Here is a 26,304-nt window from a genome sequence, read left to right on the forward strand (position 1 = left end):
CAACTCCACTTCGTTAAGTGTTTAGTAGGAAGGGTTTTCGGTACTACCGCAAACTGGGGGACCCAAATAATTTTTGGGGTTTGGGAGGGGGGAAACTTAAAAAAAAAAAAGTCTAGACGTCTAGTAGGGGGTTATGGAGGGGAGCGACTTTAAAAAAAAGTTTCCCCCCTCCCAAACCCCCAAAATTATTTGGGTCCCCGAGTTTGCGGTAGTACCGTACCGGGACACTGGCCACTGGAATAACTCGATGTCATGCTGCAAATCGAAAATCGAATATTCAGTCGAACTGTATCGCTTCCAAACAATTATAGTCCACAAAAAAAGGCCGATATAAATTTGTTAACGCTGTAAAAGAAATAAAAATCATACATGACATTCAGAGCAAACACGTTAACACACACACACACAAATATATATATATATATATATATATATAATATATATATATATATATATATATATATATATATATATATAATATCTTCTCTGCTCCTCTAATTTACCCCCCCCCCTCTCTCTCTCTCTCTCTCTCTCTCTCTCTCTCATCTCTTCTCTTCTATCTCTCCCCACTTTCTTTCTCTCTCTTTCTCTGTCACGGCGTTAGCTGTTTCCGATTTTCTTTTCTCACTGGAATTTGGCACTTACCCGCATGCACATATAAAAACACAAAACGAGACACCTAGATGCCGTAGCATCAAACCAAATCCAACGAAACCCGCAAGATCCCAAAGAGAGGCATTACTCGCAAGACCCTTGTAAACCCATACTCTAGTTTTCACTTAATTGATGTCAACTTAACCTCGGACTAAAAAGTCATGATACATGTCTTGAATTCTGCATCGATTTATTTATCAAAATTTTATATACTCTTCCAAAACATTATAATGAATATATCTGAAGAGATCCTAGAAAATTGGATCTTTGCTATTTCCAGGAATCATTTTTTAAAGGCATATATTTCTACTGTAAAATCCCAGAATGGTTTATTTGATATTGATAAATTAATATGAATCTCGCCTTATAAAAACATTTTAAAATCTTAGACTTTCGTTTGACAAATTGAAGATCGTCGTAATTGATGGTTCGAGCGTCATAAAGCCAAGCAGAATATTTCATGCCATTTGCCCGTTCCATCACCTTGACTATTTTTCCAGTCAACGAAAAGGCCTGGCAAATATACTGTAATTCCAGATACTTTTAGTCATTGCAAAAAAGACAACAACAAAAAAGAAAAAAAAGAGAAAAAAATGTCAGTCCCACAGCGAGTATTTATTAGACCTGAATAGATCATGCTTTTGTTTTCAATCGTCTGTGTCAAAATTGTGAGTGATGCTCAGAATCAATAGTCTATTCGCTTTGGGTGAAAGGCGAGTACCCAAGGTGGCTATGGGTCGTCGGTTCGCGGTCATCGGTTGATACCAGGGACAAAATATAATTAATTCTAAATTTTCAAGTCAAAAATAAAACCTCTGAAAGGTTTATTCGACTATTTTAATACGAATAAGACAACTAACGTAATTTCCAAATGTGTATGCACTGTATGTTGACTGAATAACCAGACTCGTACTATGAGATAATGGTAAAAAAATGCATCCACGTCAATATCTTGCCAGACATAATATTAAGAAAATAAAGTCCCCTTTATTCCCCCACCCCTCACCATTAAGAGGGTCTTTGAGCTATGTTAGAAGAAGGAAAACTGATATAATCCAGGCGTCAGTGCAGCGCCACAAGTAAGCTCGGGCGAGGTGTCCTGCAAAAGGCCAAAGAACGCATCGGATGGAGGTCAAACTCGACATCCAGGTTACCTCTGGGATATGAAGCGATGATCATTTGTGATCAACCTAGTTCTCATGACTCATATGGTAGCTCCTAAGTTAAAGCCCATGGTATTCTCTACCTTAGAAATAAAAGATGTCCATGTGAAAAATCTTGTGCTACTCACCAGAGACAGGAAGTCCGAACATGGCATTATGGAAGACAACAACAGTTACAGCCGAGCCAACAATCTAAGCTTACATCATCTCGGTAGTGTTGCTGGCACACGAATCCGGCCTTCAGAGTGCGAGTTTCGATTCAATAGGGTGGTACCCAAACCAAACCACCCTTTACAGCAGTGTCTCCAGAAGGAACGGGAATTCCGTGAATGGACTCAGCCCTGTGTTTGGAAACAGTTAAGCTGATTATTTACTTTCATCACACAATTAATAATATTATACCGTTAATTAAGCTTAATGCTTGTCAATGTTTTGCTTACAAATAATAGCATAATGTAAATCGTAAGAAACGCGCAAGCGTTGATCTACTCGTATGTATGTATAAACCTAAAAGTTAATTTGAGAGAATATTTTGTTTATGATGAGTATAATCACATCTTTGGCTTGCCAAAAGCAACATGCATTTGCTCGATGTTAACACAATTGAATTCCGTTAACGTCACAATCCTCAAAATTAAAAAAACAAACAAAACATAATGGCCTCGTTTTGGGATAAGGGCCAGCCTGGTGGTGATAGAAAGAAGAGTAATTAACTTACCATAATATTGTTTGTATATTATAGATCAAAGTTGACGTCACTCAGGTCTTTGTTATCGTTTTTGCCATCCATCTTTTTTTAGTAATTCTCACTATTAGGCTGTAATCTGAGGGCATTCATTTTCGTCTCCTGCTCGTGAATAACCAGTGTGTCATATACGCTATACATTTCTGTAATTTACTCACAACAAACACATGAAACCCACCAGCAAACAAAATTGCGTGTAACCTGAAACGTTTATATTACTATTCAAACATTTATTTAGTGAGAACTGATCATCCAAAAATGTTCTAAATACAAAAACAATAACAAAGCAACTCGGTGTGTTGTTTCACTTTGTTGGTAGGAAACTGAAAGAGATTAAACGTTCGCGTTTCGTTCCTATTCGGTTCGGCTACTGAAAACGAATGAGTTGGACTCGCTTTACTATGATAAAACATAAAACAAGAGACCGACTGAGAGGAAATGCCAAATGGAAGGCAAGATGGACCGGAAATGAATGCACACAGTTTGCAGCATTAACCAGACTATAAACCTTCACGGTTACACTTAGTTTTATGTGTTGGTCTGTTATATTTCCGAATGGCAATGTTGTCAATTTCTTAGCCAAGCGCACAGCATCTATAGGCTATAAATACGAGAAGTTAACGTTACAAATATATAAAAATCTGCTTGATGGGCCATACCAGACACAACTGGACGACAATTTGATGGAATCGTATATTTTACAGAGGTAAGCTGGAGTGTTTAAAACCGCAATGAGCGCTGTAATCACTGTAAAAAATCGCTAGATAAATCATGTGAATGGAAATATAATTATATAAACACACACACACACACACACACACACACACACACACACACACAAAAGAAAAATTACAAGACATTCTGTGTTAGATAAAATTATTAAACCTTTTCGATTGACAATTGCCGTTAAAAAATAGACACCGCACACAAAAAAGACATACAAAATAAATAAAATAAAATAAAATAAAATAAATAAATAAATAATAATAATAAAACCAACAAAGTGAAAAAAAACAATAATCCAACAACACAAACAAAAAATAACCAAGAAAAAAAGAAGAGAAAAAAAAACAACAAAAAAGCAAACAACAAAATCAAAACTAAAAAAAAAAACAAACGAATGTCAAAATCATAAATACCCTCCCAGAGGTAACTATAATTTAATTGCATCGATATGACCCTGTCTGACATAAAAGTGCTACTTAATAATGGAAACGAACGGAAAAGACCGGAAATAACCGTAAAACGAACGGAAAGAAGATTGTGTATTGATGCTATGCGCTGAGGTTAAATGCTCACAAATCCACTAGCCAGATATAACTTAGCAACACACAAAACTGTATGTAACAACAAGATATGAAGTGAGTAGAAAAGTGCCAGAAGACAATAGAGAATAAAAAAATTTTTCGCGGCGGTGGTGGGGTTTGAACCTGCGACCTTATTGGTACGACAACTCCGCCTGGCAGGTGAGAGCGTGGCTCTACCGTGTGAGCTATCCACGAACACAAAAATATTCGTTTCAAACCCAAAGTCATTTCTAGATCCCTCTCTCACCCACTTCTTGAGATCGCCGATTCGTTCACCACCATCGCGAAGTAATTTTGACCAGCAGTTAAGCTTAATAGCCAATATTCTCATCACAAACATATAACATAGAAACGATTGAGACATTGAGTATGCTCCGGTGTATGGGGTGAATTTTTAATTCAGAAAAGTGAGTGGAGCAGGCACTTTTGTTAGTAACAACAAGATATGAAGTGAGTAGAAAAGTGCCAGAAGACAATAGAGAATAAAAAATTTTTTCGCGGCGGTGGTGGGGTTTGAACCTGCGACCTTATTGGTACGACAACTCCGCCTGGCAGGTGAGAGCGTGGCTCTACCGTGTGAGCTATCCACGAACACAAAAATATTCGTTTCAAACCCAAAGTCATTTCTAGATCCCTCTCTCACCCACTTCTTGAGATCGCCGATTCGTTCACCACCATCGCGAAGTAATTTTGACCAGCAGTTAAGCTTAATAGCCAATATTCTCATCACAAACATATAACATAGAAACGATTGAGACATTGAGTATGCTCCGGTGTATGGGGTGAATTTTTAATTCAGAAAAGTGAGTGGAGCAGGCACTTTTGTTAGTAACAACAAGATATGAAGTGAGTAGAAAAGTGCCAGAAGACAATAGAGAATAAAAAATTTTTTCGCGGCGGTGGTGGGGTTTGAACCTGCGACCTTATTGGTACGACAACTCCGCCTGGCAGGTGAGAGCGTGGCTCTACCGTGTGAGCTATCCACGAACACAAAAATATTCGTTTCAAACCCAAAGTCATTTCTAGATCCCTCTAGAAGTGGGTGAGAGAGGGATCTAGAAATGACTTTGGGTTTGAAACGAATATTTTTGTGTTCGTGGATAGCTCACACGGTAGAGCCACGCTCTCACCTGCCAGGCGCAGTTGTCGTACCAATAAGGTCGCAGGTTCAAACCCCACCACCGCCGCGAAAAAATTTTTTATTCTCTATTGTCTTCTGGCACTTTTCTACTCACTTCATATCTTGTTGTTACTAACAAAAAAACTGTATGTAATATTGCACGTGTATAGTTTGATTGCTAGAATTTGCTACGTAATACTGGAAACGACCGGAAATTATGACCAGAAAGAAGATTTTGCATTGATGCCATGCGTTGAGGTAAAATGTTCACAACATCCACCAGCCAGATATAATGTAGCAACACACAAGACTGTGTAGCTTTGGAATCGACCGGAGATTGATGCAAACAAACGAAACTACCAGAAAGAATATTGTGTATTGATGTTATTCGCTGAGATAAAATGCTCACAGCATCCACCAACCGAATATAACGTACCAACACACCAAACTCTATTTAACCTTGAACTTTTATATTCTGGTTGATACCATTTAGTGAGAACTTATAATTAAAATAACGGTCTAAAAACAATAACAAAGACCTGAGTGACGATAATTTCGTTCCTTCTATATTGCATACTTTAAATGAACTATGGCACAACAACGATGTGCACTCATTTGCAGGTCTGATAGCCCAATTCATTTTGGGTTCATTGTTGTAATGAAAATCTCAAAAATAACACAAAATATTGTCCATTACATCCCAACAATGTTAAACTATGCCCATAATTGCGGCGTTCGGATGTCAGAACTGCATATAAGTACACGTCCTCCAACAATGTTGTTAGGATCGGAAACATAATTTGTTATTACAGAGGCACATAACTTATCTCACCGTTGTTCATTTATATATATATAAAATATATATATATATATATATATATATATATATATATATATATATATATATATCACAGAAGGAACGAGATTGATGTCACTCAGCTCTTTGTTATTGTATTTAGAGAGCCATGTTAATTATGAGCTCTCACTAGATTCTATCAATCAGACTGTAAACATTCAAGGTTGAATGCAGGTTTGTGTTTTGGTACGCTATATCAGTTGGTGGATGTTGTGAGCATTTTACCTCAGCACATGTCATCAATACACATCTTTCTGGTCGTTTTCGTTCGTTTCCCTTCATTTCCAGTCATATTTTATCAATCATACTATAAACGTTCAAGGTTACACACAATTTTGTACGTTATATCCCTCTGGCGGATGTTGTGAATATTTTACTTCGGCGCATGGCATCAACACACATTTATTTCTTTCGGTCGTTTCCGGTCATTTCCAGTCGTTTCCAGTTTCTGGTATTACGTAGTACCTTAACATAATACTGTTCGAGACCATGAGTCATTCTTTATTTGAAAGGGTAACGTTTTATGTATCAAGAAAGCGACGCATTATTCAAGTATATGTAGGACATGAAGTTTTTAAAAATCGACACAATCTGATAAAACTTTGAAATCTTTACTTTGCATAAGGATTGAGGACTATCCTCCCCGAGGAGTGCGAACCAACAACCCTGAAAACGTGTTCCGATATAACCAACTGCTACCTGGGTCGAGTGTCGACTGCTACACACCCATCGATTACAGATACCTAGACTGTGATACGGACCTATTTGAAGGCAGACCTACACAGTAAGTATCCATTCTTAAAACTATCAGGGTTGGGGGTTAACTTTGTTCCGCACAACCCATGTAAGATTTTTTGCCAACGAGCACAGAATTACTGGCAAATCTAAAAAGTATCAAATTAGTTTTTATAGATCGATATGCGAGTAACTTGCAAACTTAAGAAAAAAAATAATTAAGGGTCATTCTATCACTCGTTGACTTAAATGTTTTGGTTGGGATCTTTTGACCTCCCATGGCGGGCAGGAGGTCTCTTGCTGTGTATTTTACCCCCAATATCTATTTTCTGAAGTGCTTTCCGTCTTTATCTTGGAAATGGATTACTTGGTTCTTGTCTGTCCTGGCCCTTGTCGTAGAGCCTTGGCCGGAAGGGAAAGAGTCAAATGTATTGTTAGTTTTGGGAGGAATTTTTTTTCTATTTAAATCAGCTCTCTAGTATGTACTGATTGTCAGGGTTTTTTTTTGTTTTGAACATATCTTGTAAATATTTGAGTGTATTCCTGTTTGTGGGATCCTGAACTGGTGCTTGGATAGACTTTTAGGTGATCTCAAACTAAGTAAATTGATGGTATCTTGCAACCTACATCTGTTCCCTATTTGTAAAAATTCTCCTTTCCTTACCTTTTTCTTGGTGCTTTAATTGTAATTCTAGATTTATTTTTTACTGTCCCATTTTATTTCTTTTACTGGCGCTAATATGATCTAAGTGTGTTGCAAGCCCCATAAAGCCCTTAAAGACAAAGAAAACTAAAGGAACTGAAATCTACCTTATGAACAAAAGATAAATTCTATTGCTTTCATTAAGAAGGATGAATTTAATTTCATACAAATAATAATATAAAACTTTATAATTGAAATCCTTTTCTTCATAAAACTTTTGATACACTCCGTCATAATACAGAAACGGGGGATGGGCCTTATTTGTTTTGCAGAGAAGCCATCTAAAACTTTCCATAAATCAGGTAGACTAAAAAAGATGAGTGCGACTGATGAGGGTCACACTGTAATTGGTAAGGACTGTAACAACAAAGTAGGCATAATTATTAACATTTGAATACTTATTAATTTTGCGTTCTAAAAGCGTCTATAGTCTTGTCTTTTACACGCCATATTGTGACACATGGTTAAGTAATATTGAGTGTTATCAATCGGCCAATACATAAATAAAATATATTTGAATTACTATTGACTCCTACAGATCCTTCTCATTCATGCCTTTTACTTTGGCAATCTTTGGGGAGTGAACTCGTTATTGCTGTTACTATAAATGTATATACTAAAGTCGATGTCATCGTCGTAGTCGTCACCATGATATCATCATCAAGTTTGTCGGTGTTCATAACCAAAATCAGCACATATAATACGTTTACCATTATAATGAAACCGTCTCCATCATTTCTCTCTGGTAAACCCCTTCTGTACCACCCACTCCACCTACCCACCAGACGCTGTGCTCACCTCCTGCCAGCCGCCGGTCACTCAGTCTTCGAAAAAGGTGACGTGTTCAGATTTTATATGGGACAACCGAGACCTGAAACACCGGAACGGAAACTTTTTGTCGATCGCATTTTGGACCATTCGAAACAGGTTTATGATTTTCCTTAAATCAGTTTTATGTTAAAGCGTTAATATATTCACTTGATATCAATGATAGGTTATTGATAATGATACATATTCAGTTTATATGATATTGTAGGGATTTCCTTTGACCTACAGATACACCAGACTTTCGTGAGATTTCATAAAAAAGAATATCCTCTTCAAAAATACCACGATGATCCTTCCATTTGTATCGAACAACGATTCTCAAGCCAGAAAGCCATATCTGACAAGAGCCTGAATTTTAAAATCTTCTTTTTAGTTTCAGTACTTGTACCCATATCAATCATTTACAAAGACGGGTCAGCATATTTGGAGCACAACTTGTGTTTTCCCACCACTTGTTTAACCCGTTTCAACTCAGATAAATGTGACCCACCTCCTCAACTTGGTATTACGTCGGAATAAACAATATATATGTATATATATATATATATATATATGTATATACATATATATTATGTATAATATATATATATATATATATATATATATATATAATATATATATATATATATATATATATATATATATATATACGAAAACAAAACATGATGTTTGTATACTTAAATTGTCACAATTCTTCAATTCGACTTTTCAGGTAATCGCTGGGCGACAGGGACTGGTCAAATCTGACAGCCAGCATCTTACACCATCATAATTCTCGTGCCCAACCCTGCCATCACAAGCTACCCACTATTCCTCGAACCTTTAATTATTCAAAACAAACCCTGAAACAAGTAAACTCGAATACTTATTGCGCAAGAACGCATTGAAGCAAGCCAAATGATAAACGATGAACTTTACTGGGCAATCAATAATATCTTGAAATTAGTTAATAAACGATTACAGATACTATTCAATAATATCTCATAATCAAAGCAGAGATTTACTTTTCACGACAGTGCAATATCAACTCGTAATCGAAATAGTTAAGTAATAAACGCATCATGATTTGGCACAATTCCTTCATCTATTAGCGACATATATTCAATTAAAAAATCGATTTCATGCATGACACAGAAATAACATTTCAACATAACAATAAAAAACAACAACTCTGAAATAGAGAAATCGGCGACTGATGCAACGGTCGATTTTATTAGGTCTTTGATAATCCCCAAAAGTTTCCGCTTTCTATGTGTGTGTTTATTTTTTCTTTTACAATCAATCAGTTGACAGAGGAATAATAGTAATCGGTAATAAATTTCTGAAACGAAGTCGTAAGATTAACATCCCCGCCACCTTAACCAACACAATAACAAGAGTAATAATAGCGATTACAAGGACAACACAAGCTGTGGGCATTGCAGAAGAGGAAGCAGAAAGAACAATATGAGTCGTGCAACAGATCCAGCATTGCATGCCCCAGGATTCCAGATGGCCCATTGCCTGCCGGCAGCCGGGTTAAAGCGTCCGGCAGACCTTGACTTGTTTCGATACAACCGTGTGGTCCCTATGTACAACTCCGACCCATGCATCGCTCCCAGTGATGGACAGCTAATTTGTCCGCCTGACTGCGGATATGAGAAAAGGTATGACTGATACTTTTTAAAACAATTCTTACATGCATATATGCACTATCTCGTTTTTATTTTTATTAACCAAAAAAATAAAACAATAAAAAAAAGGGCAAATGACAAAATATGAATGTATAAAATAATTTTTAAAAGAAATAGGATAAAACAAAACAAAACAAGAAAACAAAATCAAAACAGTTTGATGTCATAATTTAGGTTAGTTTGGTCTTTTGTAGCTAATTTTCTCATTTCATATCAATTTCTGAAATTATTGGGGAAAAAAAAAATAATTTCTCAAGAAAAAGAAACCTTTCATAACGGGAGTAAACTTTATGCGATTCGAGACTGAACTCTTTCTAGTGTGTCGGTAAGGTGAAATAAAACCTCCAATATTCTAAGGATATAAAGTCAAATTTTATAAGAGGGGGGGGGGGGGGGGTTCAATTTACATTCAGGAGAAGGATTAATGTTTGAATAAGTAGCTACCCATTTTGAACAAAATGATTGATGCATTTTATCAGTTTTCTTAAATTGACAGACTTGAACAAAAAGTATAGGGATAACTTTTAAAAGATGTGGCATATAAGGTACAAGGTAACACCAAAGTAAAAAGTATATATCACTTTATAACAGCTTGTTTTCATTTCTTCTTAAAAACATACTATGTGTAAGGCATGTCCACATGTACAAAACGGACATTCATTGTTCTTCACAATAAATCTTTTTTTTTTTCTCTCTGAACAGGCGAATGAAAAAAGATTTCTATTTCATACTGAACAAGTCGCATGTCAGGCGTTCTTTTTTGTTACAGTACTCTCAAAATATCCACCATTTCCTACCCACAGGTACTTAATTTACCAACAAGAGGAGTGAAAATATTGTAATATTGGGAAACAAAAACATTCCAAACCGTGTGTGATAATGAATCAATCACTTCATGTTGCGTCTATATCAGTAAATTTATGTTAATAAAACCCTTTATTCTACCTTCACATTCGACAGAAAACAACCTTCCATTATAGTCGTATTGTAAAACAATCGCCAAGAGAAGGACGTGTCGAGAAAGATGGGGGGGGGGGGGGGGGGGGGGGGGGGGAAGAGGGGGGGATTTTGACGGGATTTGAATTCTAAGCGTACAGAAATGAATGCCACCCACCCATACCGCCGCTCCCCTATCCTAAGCATTGCTATTACTATTATGTATTACAAACAACAACAAAATATTTTTAAAATAAAAATTTTGAACTTAGTACAGAAAAACTTGGTTAAAATTTGATGGGTTTGGGCCAGATTTACGTCAAATTTGATTAATTGGGTATCGTATTGAGTGTTAGTATATTACCCTTTTCTTAATTGGTTTCGGTTATTTTGTGCACGAAAACTGACATTTGGTAAAATAATGTTATACCATAAAAGGCGCGGTTCAGCATTAATATTTAGGGATTTAACGTTTCGAGTTGAGTATGATTCACTTTTACTTTTAGGGGGCCGGTTTTAGATTGACATGGCCGGTCAAAATCAGTAGGAGGAGTGGTTTGAAGGAATTGTGGGAACGGTATAAAATGGAATGATCTAATCAAAACCTTGACTCTTGGGCTGCCCAATTTCTACTTTTTACTTGGAGCCAGACTGCACTTTCTAGTCTCTAGCCTTTTTGTATTATGCTGCAAATTCAAACTTCCTACTAAGAATCTTTATTTTACGGACCTAGAAATATTCCACGTATATTGAAAATGGCCACAAAGTCAAACTGACATATCATTAGGATTGATTTTACGGATTTGAAAGTTATGAAAATGATTGAATTATGACCATGCTGTTTGATTTAGATTTCGAATTTACCACAACAAATAAAGCGGTAAGAAATGAAACTTGGAATCTGGACTTTTATTTGAATTCCTTGATGTTGTACATTCATATATCATCGTTGGCCATTGGAACTCTTTCGTCGTTATTAACGTCTACAACACAACGCAAAGGAATATCATTACCACCTATCAAAAGCCACTATACGATCATACGCCATAAATGCAATAATGCAATAAATAGTCTTATTATTACTTTATTGACTTTCATCCAGGAACGACTTGTCATGTCCGGCAGGAATACAGAATCCCGAGAGCGACTCGTTTCAATTCTATGACACAAGACGAGCTGCCCCGGAGCCGAAACCAGCGTGCCGATGTCCTTACTTTAAAAATGACCCGCCGTGCTCGTCTCTCGGACCAATTACTGATCCTCTAATGTGCCCATGTGTAAATAGGTAGGTGTAGAATGAAGTGGAAGTCACTCGGCTTTTCGTTGCTAATTTCGGACGCCAATTGGGTGATTAGCTCCCAACAAGTCTGTTACTGCTATGCATTTAGCAAAAAAACAAAACAAAAACAACTCACAACACTGCCAGCCGCATAAAACGTACCAACAAAAAAAAACTATGTGTACATTTTTAGTCTGATTTATATAATTCAGTAAGAGCTAATCATCAAAATGGCTGACTAAAAACGATAGTAGAGCTAGTGACGTCTATCTCGTTCCGTCTTTTAACGTTTAAGGCGATACAAAGTTTTGCATGTTATTTCAACTGATCTGGCGGACAGAACCAGTGAGTATTTTACTTATAAGCGTACCATCACTTAAAGTCGTTGAAAAGAAGGGGGATAAATAGAAGCAGATATGCATGCAAGATGGTGGTGCAATCGGTAGAGCACTTGATTGACAGCATAAAAGGACCTGATACGAATCCACTTGTTACGTTTGAAAGTTGTTTTTTAAATCTGCTCCAAATAAGCAGCGATGATTGAGTAGAAGGTTCGTAGAGACCTACTGGAAGGTTTGGCATTCCAGCGTCGCGTAAGCGGGTAGAAAGAAATTGTTATTGTAGACACGGGGCATCAAGCGCTTTACAAAATCATAATTTTTTAATGTCTGAAACAATCACACATATGCGCGCACACACATACACACACACACACACACCAACATATACACACACGCACACACACACACACACACACACACACACATCCATATCTGCTACTAGTGTGTCTTCGGTTAAATGTACCCCTTGGCTTAAATGACAGTAACAATAAAAGCAACAGTATTACTACCATCACCAACACCACCACCACCATCACCACAACAACAACAACTACTACTACTACTACTATGACTACAACTACTACTACTACTACTACTACTACTACTACTACTACTACTAATACTACTACTTCTACTACTACAACTACATGTATATCAGTGAAACTGGGCAAATATTTACTGGGTTTAGGAAAGTTTTACGTTCCAAAGTTAAAGTACTGGTCATTATATTGATTACTAGAAAATTACTTTGATTGGTGTTAATTGGTATTTGGGAATAAAAGCATCAGGTTATAGTTGGTATTTGTTATTTGGGCGTAAAAACTGACCTTTACTAAAATAATATTTTATCATAAAAGGCGGGGTTTAGCATTGATGTTTAGGGATTTAATGTTTCGAGTTGAGTATGATTCGCTTTTACTTTTAGGGGGCCGGTTTAGTCTGACATGGAGCGGTCAAAATCAGTAGGAGGAGTGGTTTGAAGGAATTGTGGGAACGGTTTACAATAGGGTATAAATGGAGTGTTTCTGATTAAAACCGGATTCTATTCTACTATGCAATTCTACTTTACTTTGGGCTGAACATTTTTTCTTTAAACTTTTTGTGCTCCTCATCATTGATTGCATTTACGGACTTAGAAAATTCCACGTATATTGAAAATGGGCACATAAACAAATTGACTTAACATTTGGATCGATTTTACGGATTTGAAATTTATGAAACTGATTGGATTCTGACCATGCTATTTGATTTGGATTTCGAATTTATCACAACAAATAAAGCAGTAAGAAATGAACTTGGAATCTGGACTTTGATTTTAATGTCTTGATGATGTACATTCAATTATCATCATTTGCCCTTGAACTCTTTAGTCATTATCAACGTCTACAACACAATGCAAAGGAATATAATTACCATCTATCAAAAAGTCACTATATGATCATAAGCCAGCAATATATATGTGCAACTACGCCACATTACTTCTTATACTTCTACTACTTTTACGAGGACCTTTGAACAACAACAACAACAACAACAAAGAATACAAGGACTAAATCTATGGTTCCTATAATGTTTGCCCCCCCCCCCCCCCCCAAAAAAAATAAAATAAATAAATAAATAAAAATCCATTTTACCTTTTAAAATAAAATAAAAAGTTTCATTAAAACAAAATACTAGAACTAGGAGCAAAATTAATTTTTTTCCAAGCAAGATCAGAATTCACTTTAATCTAACATCATAATTTATACTGAATGTTATTTTTCAACCTTTGTATTTTTGGTGCAAGTTTCGTGGAGCAGCAACTACATTTCAACAATATATAGAATCTTGAAAGTCGTTGCATACAAAGCACTATATCAGTGACATATCAGTCAGTGATTCCTTAATTGTGCAGTCAAAATAAAACAAAACAACCAGAAAAAACAACCAAAAATCATCGACAAACAAACAAACAATAAAACATATAAACATCTAAACAAACAAATAAACAAAAAAAAAACACAAAAATTATCACCAAAATATTATACTCAGGAGAATTGACGTTGTCTCGACTCAGTCCAGGGTTATGCACAGTATTAACCCCTAATTTTGCCAGTAATTAAACTGATCTTTTCTTACAGACACCGTGGATCTGGAATTTTCATCTCTTAAAACGTTATTTCAAGTTCAATTTTAATATTGGTTAATTACAGCAAGACATCCATCGACAATTGTATTTTGTATTGATGTTGTGTGGCAGTACTTGATGCATAAAACTCTTTTTAAGCTAAAAACGATAAGCCACTGACATTAACAACTGCATCGTAATCACATCGCATTGCTACGATGTACAATTACTACTACTTATATAACTACTAAAACTACTACTACTACTACTACTACTACTACTACTACTACTACTACTACAACTACTACTACTACTACTACTACTACTACTACTACTACTACTACTACTACTACTACTACTAGTGGTAGTAGTAGTAGTAGTAGTAGTAGTAGTAGTAGTAGTAGTAGTAGTAGTAGTAGTAGTAGTAGTAGTAGTAGTAGTAGTAGTAGTAGTAGTAGTAGTAGTAGTAGTAGTAGTAGTAGTAGTAGTAGTAGTAGTAGTAGTACTAAGCGAATTTTGATAATCCTGGGAGCTAAATCCTTAACTTCATTTTTTTTTTAAACGAAAAAAAACAACACATTTTTATTACAGTTTTGAAATCTACAAAATACCATGATAGGGAAAGCCTGGCCTGATTCGAGCTTATAAAGGCATCATCATTTCTCCATCCACAGACCCTCTAACTTGGATCCTACTCAGGGTCATGTTCGGTTATCCCACCAGCCTGTGACCGAGCACAGTTATGAAATCCTCCCTCAGCCTGCTGGCATCTACGATTATTACGTTAATAACAGACCTATTGACATAAATGCTGTCAAGAAAATTCCTCTGTGCCACATAACGAGGGATGGCGCGGTAGCCCCCACCCCACACATGATGCTTGGACCCGAGAACAGTAGCCGTGGACAGCGAATCAGTCGAGAAGGCATGGCATGGGGACCTCGGAAACAAAATATCGTCAACATTGGAGGTTCTGTGAACTGCGTTAGTTACCACTGCCAGAACCCTTACTTCCCATCCAATTACCACTGCAGACCCGTCTTCGACAGGAAATATTTAGACGATTGTCCGGACCAGAACGGGCCTCATCCAGACCACTATACATTCCTATAATTAATTGGGCGCCTAAATCTATACTGGTGATATCATACTTGCCTGTTTACAGCTCTGAATATCAAGAAAATATTTGTGGAATTCCAAACTGGTTTTTTATGGAACTGATCTAGAAAATAACAAATGGAGGATGATCTAAACTGAAAATGTATGATATGGAGTCACATCGAGTTCCTGCAGGAACGGCTGATATTTCCAATAGACGTTTGTCGGCGAGTAATGTTGTAATGTAGAGATAATTAAAGCCGGCTGAGTTATCCAACAGTTATTGTCAGCGAGTTGTGCAATTGCAAAGTGAAGACAACTGACACAGACTTGACTTTTTGGTCAAATATAAGCCATGAGAACAGATTTAGCATTGCTTACAAAAACCCATCGATCTTCGAATACGACAGACGCTCTGATGAGAAAGCTCTGATTTAGGTCGGTGTGTGTCAAATGTTATGGCAGGATAAAGTAAATTGTGTGGGTGGAGATGTGTGCCCTCAAAACCAATCTAATATGGGGGTCAAGTCGCATAAAACTTCTAAATAATCACAAGACCCATATTACTCTGAATTTATGTATTTTTTATGAAAAAGTGTCCTCTTCCAAAATATTACAGTGAAATAATCTGAACTGATCAGACGCGGGCTGACGAAATGGATTCGTTACTTTTAGAGGAAGCATTTTAGCCGTACCTGCATACTGCACTTGAAATGATTTATTTAACTCAATGGAGCAACATACTTTTACACCACTGATTGTCAGGAAATCACAAAGTAGAATGATTATTGAAACTCGATGCTTCCAAGTTTCAAACTATATCCTCTTCCTTCTCTTTTGAAATCAAATTTATATGTCCATAGTAATCCCCATTAAAAAGAGTCACCGATCTTGGTTGGAAAGCACTAATGTAGAAAAGACAGTAACTATTTTAGGCGTTGTTTAATTATTCCTTTTTCTCAAACATGCACAGATTTACACTTCGTAACTAAAACATACGCTTAGAAAAAAAATCAAGACAAGAGGTATTTATGATGTTCGCTGACAGATACCAATCACCTTCACGTATGTGAGAAAACAACAACATTGATGACAAAAACACCAATCAATAAACACGACACAACAAAAACAAAAACAATTTCCATGAAATCCAAATGTACCATAAAATAATCTATGTTCATTTCGACAGCATTTGAAGGAAAACTGGTGTAGATTTGTTGATAGCTTTTTTTCGTTTTTGTTACTTCCAGTATGTGGTAACTTACATTGGCAATTTAAGAAAAAAAATCAACTAGTAACAGCAATGTAACTTCATTGGATCCCGAGTCAAGTTGCCGTTAGCCTACTGCTAGCCTTTTAAGCTCGATAATATCTTGAGCCAAATTGAACTCAGCTTTTTGAAATATTAACGAGACTAGGATGACATATTCTGACAATAACATTCCTCATAAAATTTTTCATGAAAAGGAGTCTCAGGTTTGAAACATTTTTAGAAATTGAGGGACATTTAAACCAATAGATATTTGAAGTAAAAGTTTGTCAGAGTATGTCATTGCATTTGACTGGGTTGCTTAACAGTTCGTTAAAATCTACGTTGATAATTCAAGTGATTTAACTTCAAATCATGGCCAATTTTATTCGCAGATGTCGGCGTAAATTCAAAGCCAGACCGTGGCAACCCCACCACCTCTATCCCGGATGCCTCTCGTCTGAATGCCGTTTTCCCAGACATTGCAAAGTGTGCAGGAAGAACTTTCGCGAAGGAAACATATGGAACTGTCCCGGAAACGATCCGAATGTGGGTCCAAAAATGGCCATGTTTCTCATGTGTGATGATGCCGGAGGCCTACGTCCATGTCGTTGACATATATATATATATTATATACAATATATATATATATATATATATATATATATATATATATATATGTGTGTGTGTGTGTGTGTGTGTGTTATATTATCTTTTTTATTTTCATGCCGACAGTACATGCATATATGTCAGGGATATAAAAGGTCTTTTGACCTATGCGAACCTTATGATTATGATGATGATTATAAATGAAGGCTGGGACCCAAAGCTTTATGATACGAATCGCTAAAACATAATGTGTTGGAAATAAACGAATTTTTCAAAGTGGCAGCAATTCTACCAATTTTCCAATTTGCTTTCAGATAGCTTCCCATGATAGCATATGGGTGAAGCATGCTCAATGTTTCCAGTTGTCACGCTATTAGAGGAACTGCGCCAAGTGAGAATAACGATTTCTCCATTAAAAAAAAAAACAAAAAACAAGATAAACCGTCTAACTATTCATATAAGATAATTACACACTTATAATAATAATAATAATAATAATAATAATAATAATAATAATAATAATAATAATAATAATAATAATAATAATAATAATAATAATAATAATAATAATGTACTATATTCATCCAAAAGGATTTTTTTTGTAAAATTCACCGTATGAGTAGCTTGACAGATAATACATAATTTAGAATCACCGTATGAGTAGCCTGACAGATAATACATAATTTATAATCACCGTATGAGTAGCCTGACAGATAATACATAATTTATAATCACCGTATGAGTAGCCTGACAGATAATACATAATTTATAATCACCGTATGAGTAGCCTGACAGATAATACATAATTTATAATCACCGTATGAGTAGCCTGACACTGTTTCCTTTAACGAGGTGGTCATTAAAAGAGAAAATCAAATAATCAAATTTGAAAACCAAATGTGTCATTATTTATGAAAGCAATAAACTATTTTTTTTAATTTCCATATTATCGCCACATCATGAAAATATAGTAATACTTAATTGGCCTTGCAAAACAAAAACTAAATGTAGGCATCCGTTAAAAGAATGCTCCGCATTTGAATGGACACCATCTCTCAAACAAGTATTTAACATTAGGTCTTTGCGTTAGAGTGATTTTTTTCTTGCCTCCCGGTAATTAATTGATAAGCTGGATCAATGATCTGCGATAGATTTAACTGCTCTATATAACATGGCCGAGTGGTTAAGGCATTGCATTGTGACCAGGAAGGTCCCGGATTCGAGCTCCGCTTCGGGCATTTTTGTTGTTTTCCTTGGGCAAGATTATTAACCCCAATTTTCTCACTTGGGCAACATGGGTGATTCCTGTTGACATCAAACATCCTGTTTGATGAATTATCTATATTCGTTCGTGGAATGCCTAGACGATGATGTCGTAGGGGAAGGGCATAATTTTTAATATAATTGTTTCGTTACGGTTAATTACCCAATAGAAAGGGACATGAAGTAAAATCGAAGAAGTCACCAATATTTGTCATTACATTCTCTAATGAGGAGGAAATTTCCTTTGTAATTGGCGTATGGCAGCAGGCTGTCAAAGAATGCAGACCAGGTCTTTTCGTCCAGTGAACAAAATGGAGAAAAATAATAAAAATCAAACAAAAATTAATATGTTTCTTTTTGTTCTAAAGGCCTTTAGGCCTTTATTAAAAAAGCATTTTTTATATATTTAAAAAAAGAGTCCTCTTTCAAAACATCACGATAAAAATTCTTAACATAAATTGATCGACACATAGAGGTCTAGCTAAGATGTACGAGGGCTCTTTCAGAAATAACCGAAAAATGCCCATTGCTCAGCAACCAGTGGTGATTTTTTAAATTCTGTAAACGACATGATATTTCTTATTTCCTTACGGATATTCCCAGAAATTATGAAGTGCATCATTTTGCACAATTAATTTCTAGACGATTTTAAAGATGGCGGCCCACCTTGAAACTTGGTCAAAGGAGGAAATCAGAGCTGTCATACGTTTTTTGAACGCCAAAAGTCTGAATCCTACCGAAATTCGTAAAGAACTTCAGAGTGTATATGGTGAGCATGTTTTAAGCCGTACACAAGTCTATCACTGGTGTAATTTGTTTGAAGCCGGCCATTCCGACTTGACAGACAGGGAAGGGAGAGGGCGTTCGATAACTGCGACGTCAGAAGACAATGTGAAGCGAGTTGATGAGCTTATTCGTCAAGACAGGAGGTTGAAACTTCATGAAATCGCAAGCAGACTTGAAATTTCGAGACTTCTGCCCATAGAATTGTATTTGATGAACTTGGCTACAGAAAAGTCAGCGCAAGATGGGTTCCTAAGCAATTGACAGACAATCATAAAGAACAAAGATTGGACATCTGCAGGGAACTTTTGAGAAGAAGCAAGAGCTCACGCAGGGTTAACGAGCATACTGCCAACGCCGGCGGAGACTTTCTAGGGTACGATGTGACTTTTCTTGACAGCATAGTCACCGGTGATGAGACTTGGTTGCACCATTGCACCCTAGAAACAAAGCAAGATTCGATGACATGGAAACATCCATCCTCACCTGTCGCGAAGAAATTCAAAGTCATGCGGTCAGCAAAGAAAATAATGGGAACTGTTTTCTGGGACAGTCGTGGTGTTATTCTGTTCGAAACCTTACAACCCGGAGAAACAATCAATGCTGCAAGGTACTGCCAAACTCTTGACAAGCTTAGGGAGGCCATTCGCAGAAAGCGCCCAGGGCAGTTGACCAACGGGGTCATTTTGCAACACGACAACGCTACACCCCACACAGCACGAGTGACGCAAGGTTGGCTAGAGAAATATGGATGGGAGATTTTGCCACACCCACCACACAGTCCAGACCTCGCACCATCTGATTATCACCTCTTTGGGCCACTGAAACGTGAGCTGGCAGGAAAGCGCTTTGATATCGATGAAGAGCTTGTTGACCATGTGCGGAAATGGCTACAAAACCTTGACGGAAATTTCTTCCGAGAGGGTATCTATTCCATGGTGCGGCGTTGGCAGAAGTGTGTCGACAGACTTGGCTGTTACGTAGAGAAATGAAGGACGAGTCAAGGTATAAACAGGTGCAAGAATTTTGTTGATAGCATAAAAAACGCGGATTTTACAGGCATTTTTCGGTTAATTATGAAAGAGCCCTCGTATTATTGGCTTCAAGGGCCCACTCTAATGAAAGGGAATGAAGCACTGGGCCAACACATCGCTTCTTATGCAGCCATTGTTGTGAGATTGAGAGAGCTTCGATTCAGAAGGAAAATACAAGTACGTCGGTTACGAATGATAGAGGAAAGAAAGGATCCTGTTGATATTTACCAGGGCGTGAAAAAAAAACTGGTAGAAAATTAAGAACATCGATTTTTTGTGTCTAGAAGGACAAAAGAAGAATTTAAAAAACGACTGTGATCGGGTTGAAACGAGTGAGAATTTTGACTGAGACTCAAGCTTTGAAGAACACAAATTAACGATTAGAGAGTATATTGTTGTTGACAGTGGCGGAAATAATGTGAAAATTGTGTGTGGTTCATCTAAAACACGTTCTCTGTTTTGTTCATTTATGTTTGTTCTTGTTTGTTTTTTTCACCGTTCAGTTTGTACGTGTGTTGACAAATCAACGAAGTGTGTTGTTCACGTGACTTTATTCATCATGCGACGACAAAGGCAATTTTTTTTACATTTTTCACTGTAACAAGGACAAAAATTTGCATAGCAATTTTTCACAGTAATGTGTTTATCAAAAAGATCTCCATAATTGGAAACCGGATATGGTGTTAATTGAATCTTTTACGTGGAAAAGTATGAAGACATATCTTCCCAGTACAAAATAACGATTTAGTCAATCCCAACCACTTCCAGTCCTAGGCTAAAGCCGACCGAGCCAGAATCTAGAAAACGTTCATAAAAACAAATTTTAGTCACCTGTTTCGCTCAGGCTTAAGACCAGAAATTCTTTTACAAGGCTAGTAAAGTATTAAATTTAGACACTACATATGAACGAGTCGAGATAGAAACATCTTTCTAACAAGAGACCGCATGAAACGTGAAAAATTGTTAAACATATTTTCACCGAGACCAGAATTTACATTATAACCTCCTACATAATTACATGTGTTGAGAAGACGCAATACTGTGTGCAGTTACCAGAAGCAAACATCGATGATGCAAGTTGCTTTCAGCGTGCATTTTACATCTAGGCTTAACTAATGGAAACAAGAGTACCACGCTCTAGTATGTAATAAAACTATTTTATCGAGCAATTGATAAAACCCCACAGGCATTCTCCTCCTCCTCCTCCTCATCATCATCATCGTCATCATCATCATCATCATCATCATCATCATCATCATCATCATCATCATCATCATCATCCTAATTCTTCTCCTCATCTTCCTTCTCATCCTTCTCCTATTCCTCTGTCTTCCTGTGATCACAACATCATGCCCTGTGAAAAATGCCGGAGATATCACCTTGCCTTAAAAACGTGCGACAATGTATACGATTCTTACACTCTTACTTTTTGGAATTCCGGACGTGTTCCCATCAGCTTCATGAGCTTGCAAGTGCGCGCTGAGAACAAAGTTCGAATTCCAAAGCGCAAGATGTAAGAAATCTTTATCCTATCTCTCTATCAATTTGGATTTCGTCATCTCTGAGTAAAATACATTTTCAAAATTATTTAAATGATACATCCTTTTTCGAAAATCTAATTTTAGTGGAATTTAACGTTTGATAATCTGACGTCACATATTATTATTATTATTATTATTATTATTATTATTATTATTATTATTATTATTATTATTATTATTATTATTATTATTGTAAACTTGATATCTATGCATGCTTTATCGATTACGCAAAAGCATTTGATAGGGTACAGCATGGAGAATTAATGACATGTCTGGAAAAGGCAGGCATTGATGGCAAAAATATACGGCTAATCAGAAATCACAAATCTATATTGGCATCAAAAAGCAGCCATCAGGATTCAGGGCGATCTGTCACCTTTCACGCCAATTAAAAGAGGAGTTCGTCAAGGATGTATCCTCTCTCCATATCTATTTAACCTGTACACAGAGTTTATCTTCCGTAAAACCGAGCACATTCCAGGTATTGTTATTGGAGGTAGGAGGATAAATAATCTGCGATATGCAGATGATACAGTATTGTTGGCATCGAACAAGACAAATCTACAGATCCTTGCAAATCAAGTAAACCTGAACAGTACAGCAAAGGGTCTAGAGATGAATGTTCAAAAGACGAAGGTAATGGTCATGTCAAAAAAGCCTGAAAAAATCGCAAAAGTCCAAATTTATAATCAAAACATCGAACAAGTATATTCTTTTAAATATCTTGGACAGACAATAACCAACAACGGAAAGAATGAGCTGGAAGTGAAAAACAGGATTGCTATAGCTAAGTCGAGGTTCAGCCAACTGAATAACATTTTAACTTCGCAACAAACGCAGATGAAAACGAGAATAAGAATACTCAAATGTTATGTCCACTCAGCACTTCTCTACGGCTCAGAAACATGGACCTTGAACAAACAAATAGAGAAAAGAATTGAGGCCTTTGAAATGTGGACTTTCCGTCGCCTTGGAAAAATCAGTTGGAAAGAAAAGAAAACAATCAAGAAGTCTGTGACATCCTTGATATCAGACCGACCCTAATGAAAGTAATAAAAACAAGAAAACTAAGGTATTTTGGACACCTAAGACGCCATCAAACTGTAAACAAGGACATTCTTGAGGGTAGAGTTGAGGGGAAAAGAGGAAGAGGCAGGCCAGCAAGACTTGGATAGATGATATGAGGACATGGACAGGATTGTCGGCAGCCGAATGCAGTCAGCAAGCCGTCAACAGGGAAGATTGGCGTGTCATTTCAAGTCGACCTCAACCCATGAGATGACACTGGAAGAAGAAGAAAAAACTTGATATCATTACGCGTTACTATTTAGGGAGAGGGGTGGAATAATAGAAGATAAACTCTACCATGGTAATTGTCGACTTTCATGTCAGAGATGTAGGCATAGTGAGTTTATCACACGACGCAATTCCTTACCTACATTATCACAGGTAAAGCGAGCATGTTTTCGATTTGAATCGTAAAAATTAATCATACAAGCTGGCACGCTGAAACGACAAAATGGTTTCCTACTAACTGGCATCAACATTTACATCCATGATGACAACAATGGAAGCTAAATAATAAAAGCTTTATAACACCCCCCCCCCACACACACACACACACACCAACACACACAATCAGACGGCAAACATGCAGAGTAAAGGAAAGTTCAATAAACATCAACTGAATGACCTCTGTAATTGAGGATGTCAATATCATTAATTTGTTATTTACACATTCTACTCTTTGAGATTATTAAATAAAACTGTTTAGGGCCGCTGTCGTACACTAACTAAAGGACTTTTGAAATACTTCATACGTCGATCGATCAAAATGATCCACTACTCGTCAAAAATTCTTCAAAATTGAGTTTCGAGTTGTGGATCATTTAAATCGATCGATGCAACAAGAAAGAGTTTTATGGTCAAAATATTAAAAGGCGTTTCCTGAATGTGCAGCACCATATTTACTCTGTACACAACAAAAAAAAAGAGAGGTCTCTAACAAAAGGCATGGAAAAGACGAGGACAAAGCTGTTGTAGTAATCCTAGGATAAACATATCTTTTTAATCGTTTATTTTTCAAACTATTTTTTTTTAATTTAAAAAGAAAGAAAAGAAAATTTAAAAACAAATGCCATAACAGCAACAATGGATAAAACGGTAGAGCAGATGTGAGCGTGGACTATAAAAGTCCGATAATCAATTGTGTGGCTGGCTGAGAAAACCCAGAAAGCTGCGCAGAGTTAATAAATTGAGATATGTATGCAGTAGTATAGACCTCATGTTTCTGATCTTTACCACTTTAAATTTTCTTTCTAGGTCGATAAGAACCCATGTTGTGAATATTTTTCTGAATAAAATGTGTTGTTATGGGAAACACTTTATCTTCGATTTTGGCTCGTATCTCGAATCAAAGCTTGCCGTATCTCCCCGGGTTTTCTCAGCAAGTCTCACACATGTAAACCATGGGCTTATAAATTGTACCCGTACGTTGTATTTTATTTTTTGAATTTTCTAATGCGGATTATTACACATTGAACCAAGAACGCCAGAAAGGTTGATGTCAAAGCATATAATGTCGCGAACGCTATCAATAACACCCAAAGAGTTGGGCTCTATCATGGCAGCAGCAATCCACCCCGCCCCAAACCCCCCCCCCCCCGGTAGTTCCAATGAGACGATTACTTGGAATTAGCATAAAATATATATAAAGAGAAAGAGGTGTTATCACTCTCAAACGCATACGGTCCTGTGTACAAGCGTATCCATCGTAAAGTTATAGCCTGACACAGACCAAAAAATGACGTCAAAATGCCAGTCTTTTGCCCCAAAAGAAAACAAACCGTGAGTCGTATTCAATAGTTCAACCAATGAAATAACTTGTTTCCTTGAGCTCTACTGACGACAACTCACTAGACGCTACACAAAACTAAAAAATGACGTCAAATTTCCAGTCCTAGAGGATTCTAGTGTCAGGCTATAACTATAATATGTTAACGATGGCAACGGTACAAGCCGAATGAAATTCAGGCGCCTTTGTGATTGACCATACTTGACGACGGACCGTCATCAGGTTGTGGTTGAGGTCAAGGTCCATCACCAGTGTTTAGTTTTATGGCCAGTCCTCGATCCTGTATTGTTTTCATGTTAATTAAACATTTGCATTTTTTCATTTCTTAGTATAATTAATGATATCATTCCCAAGATGACATTATTAAAATTATTAGTGACAACTTGAGTGACAAAATTGATCCTTTAAAAATACATTTTACTTCTGGAAGCATTCCGTCCGATAGTATTTTAAAGTTTCAGCTATCCAAAATGGCGCTGCAAGGTTGGTAAAAAAACAAAAGCAACAAAAAACAAAAAATATAGAATGTCACATTCCACCTCTTTACTTCTCGAGTTACATTGACTTCTTGTGTCTGAACGAATTAATTATAAATCGTAAATGTCTGTCAGGTGAAGCTCCATCTTACCAAGTCAAGACACCAGCGAGAATACGTCGGTCAGGAAAGGACACCACACAGTTACAAAATACACGATATAGACTAAAGTATTACGACGAGGGATCCCCTTTCAAAGCATCTAATAGTAATATAAATTTCTAAAATAATGTCTGAAGTTGTAGGTCATGTTGCGCCTTTGTGAGTGGTGCATGAGTGATGTAATTTAAGAATTGCTGATGAAAGCACATAGAGCATGACCTGTTTATTATTGTGCTCTAGATAAATAGATGAATGTATATCTCGTTGAGGAAATTAGATTTTATATGTCATTCATTTGCAGAGATATTTGGAAGTAATTGTTAATTCTTATCAAAACATTGATGCTCACATCCATGTTATCAATAAAACTACAAAAATAATTGGATTCACATCAAGAAGTTTTGTTTACACGTATACGGTAATGGTCGTAAATTTATATAAGCCAGTCTAAGACTTCTCTTAGAGTATGTAAATTGCGTATGGACTGTCAGGTATTAAAATTAAAACTATCGGAGGCTTTGTGTCTGACCGATAATCAGAAGTTCTGAGGTTCGATCCCTAGTGGAGGTAGACTGATTTTTTTGGGATATTTTTCTTTCTTGCTTCCCCTGGCCCCTTTTATACACACTTGTGCAGATCTTTAAAAAAAGACAATTCAAAGCATTTAATATTTTCAGTTAAAACCCTTCGTCAAAGAAGAAAAGTTTTCCCTTGAGGCTAAGTTACCTCATTGGGTAATGCAATAGACCTTCAAAGCCATAAGACCTACGGAAGAGGTTTTTACATTGT

The 26,304-nt window shown here is 36.6% G+C and overlaps 3 protein-coding genes across 4 annotated transcripts in view; 2 read left to right on the top strand and 1 right to left on the bottom strand.

Annotated features, from left to right (window-relative positions):
- LOC144972508 (uncharacterized) overlaps positions 1–8,957 on the top strand; it is a 10,798-nt gene extending 1,841 nt beyond the window's left edge. The window contains exons 2-5 of the mRNA XM_078913799.1: positions 1,949–2,173; positions 6,471–6,629; positions 8,069–8,210; positions 8,824–8,957. Of these exons, the coding sequence (XP_078769925.1) occupies positions 1,974–2,173; positions 6,471–6,629; positions 8,069–8,210; positions 8,824–8,883 (561 nt within the window). The 5' untranslated portion in view covers positions 1,949–1,973 and the 3' untranslated portion in view covers positions 8,884–8,957. The remainder of the gene's footprint in view (positions 1–1,948; positions 2,174–6,470; positions 6,630–8,068; positions 8,211–8,823) is intronic.
- Positions 1–26,304, bottom strand: part of LOC144972512 (retinol dehydrogenase 16-like) — a 171,055-nt gene that overhangs the window by 26,379 nt on the left and 118,372 nt on the right. The window lies entirely within an intron of this gene.
- LOC144972507 (uncharacterized) lies at positions 9,558–17,327 on the top strand. Of its 2 annotated transcripts, XR_013645370.1 has the most exons (4): positions 9,558–9,757; positions 11,823–12,005; positions 15,122–15,983; positions 17,190–17,327. XR_013645370.1 is itself a non-coding variant. In XM_078913798.1 (3 exons), exons 1-3 carry the CDS (start codon positions 9,558–9,560, stop codon positions 15,558–15,560), a joined length of 822 nt encoding a protein of 273 aa, XP_078769924.1. In that variant the 3' UTR covers positions 15,561–16,467. The 2 variants fall into 2 exon arrangements, 1 of the variants encoding a protein (XP_078769924.1); XM_078913798.1 differs by lacking the exon at positions 17,190–17,327 and having other exon boundaries at positions 15,122–16,467.

Source organism: Berghia stephanieae, chromosome 5 (assembly GCF_034508935.2).
Source record: "Berghia stephanieae isolate SIO BIC M18660-M18661 chromosome 5, UCSD_Bste_1.3, whole genome shotgun sequence".
Classification (NCBI taxonomy): Eukaryota; Metazoa; Mollusca; class Gastropoda; order Nudibranchia; family Aeolidiidae; genus Berghia; species Berghia stephanieae.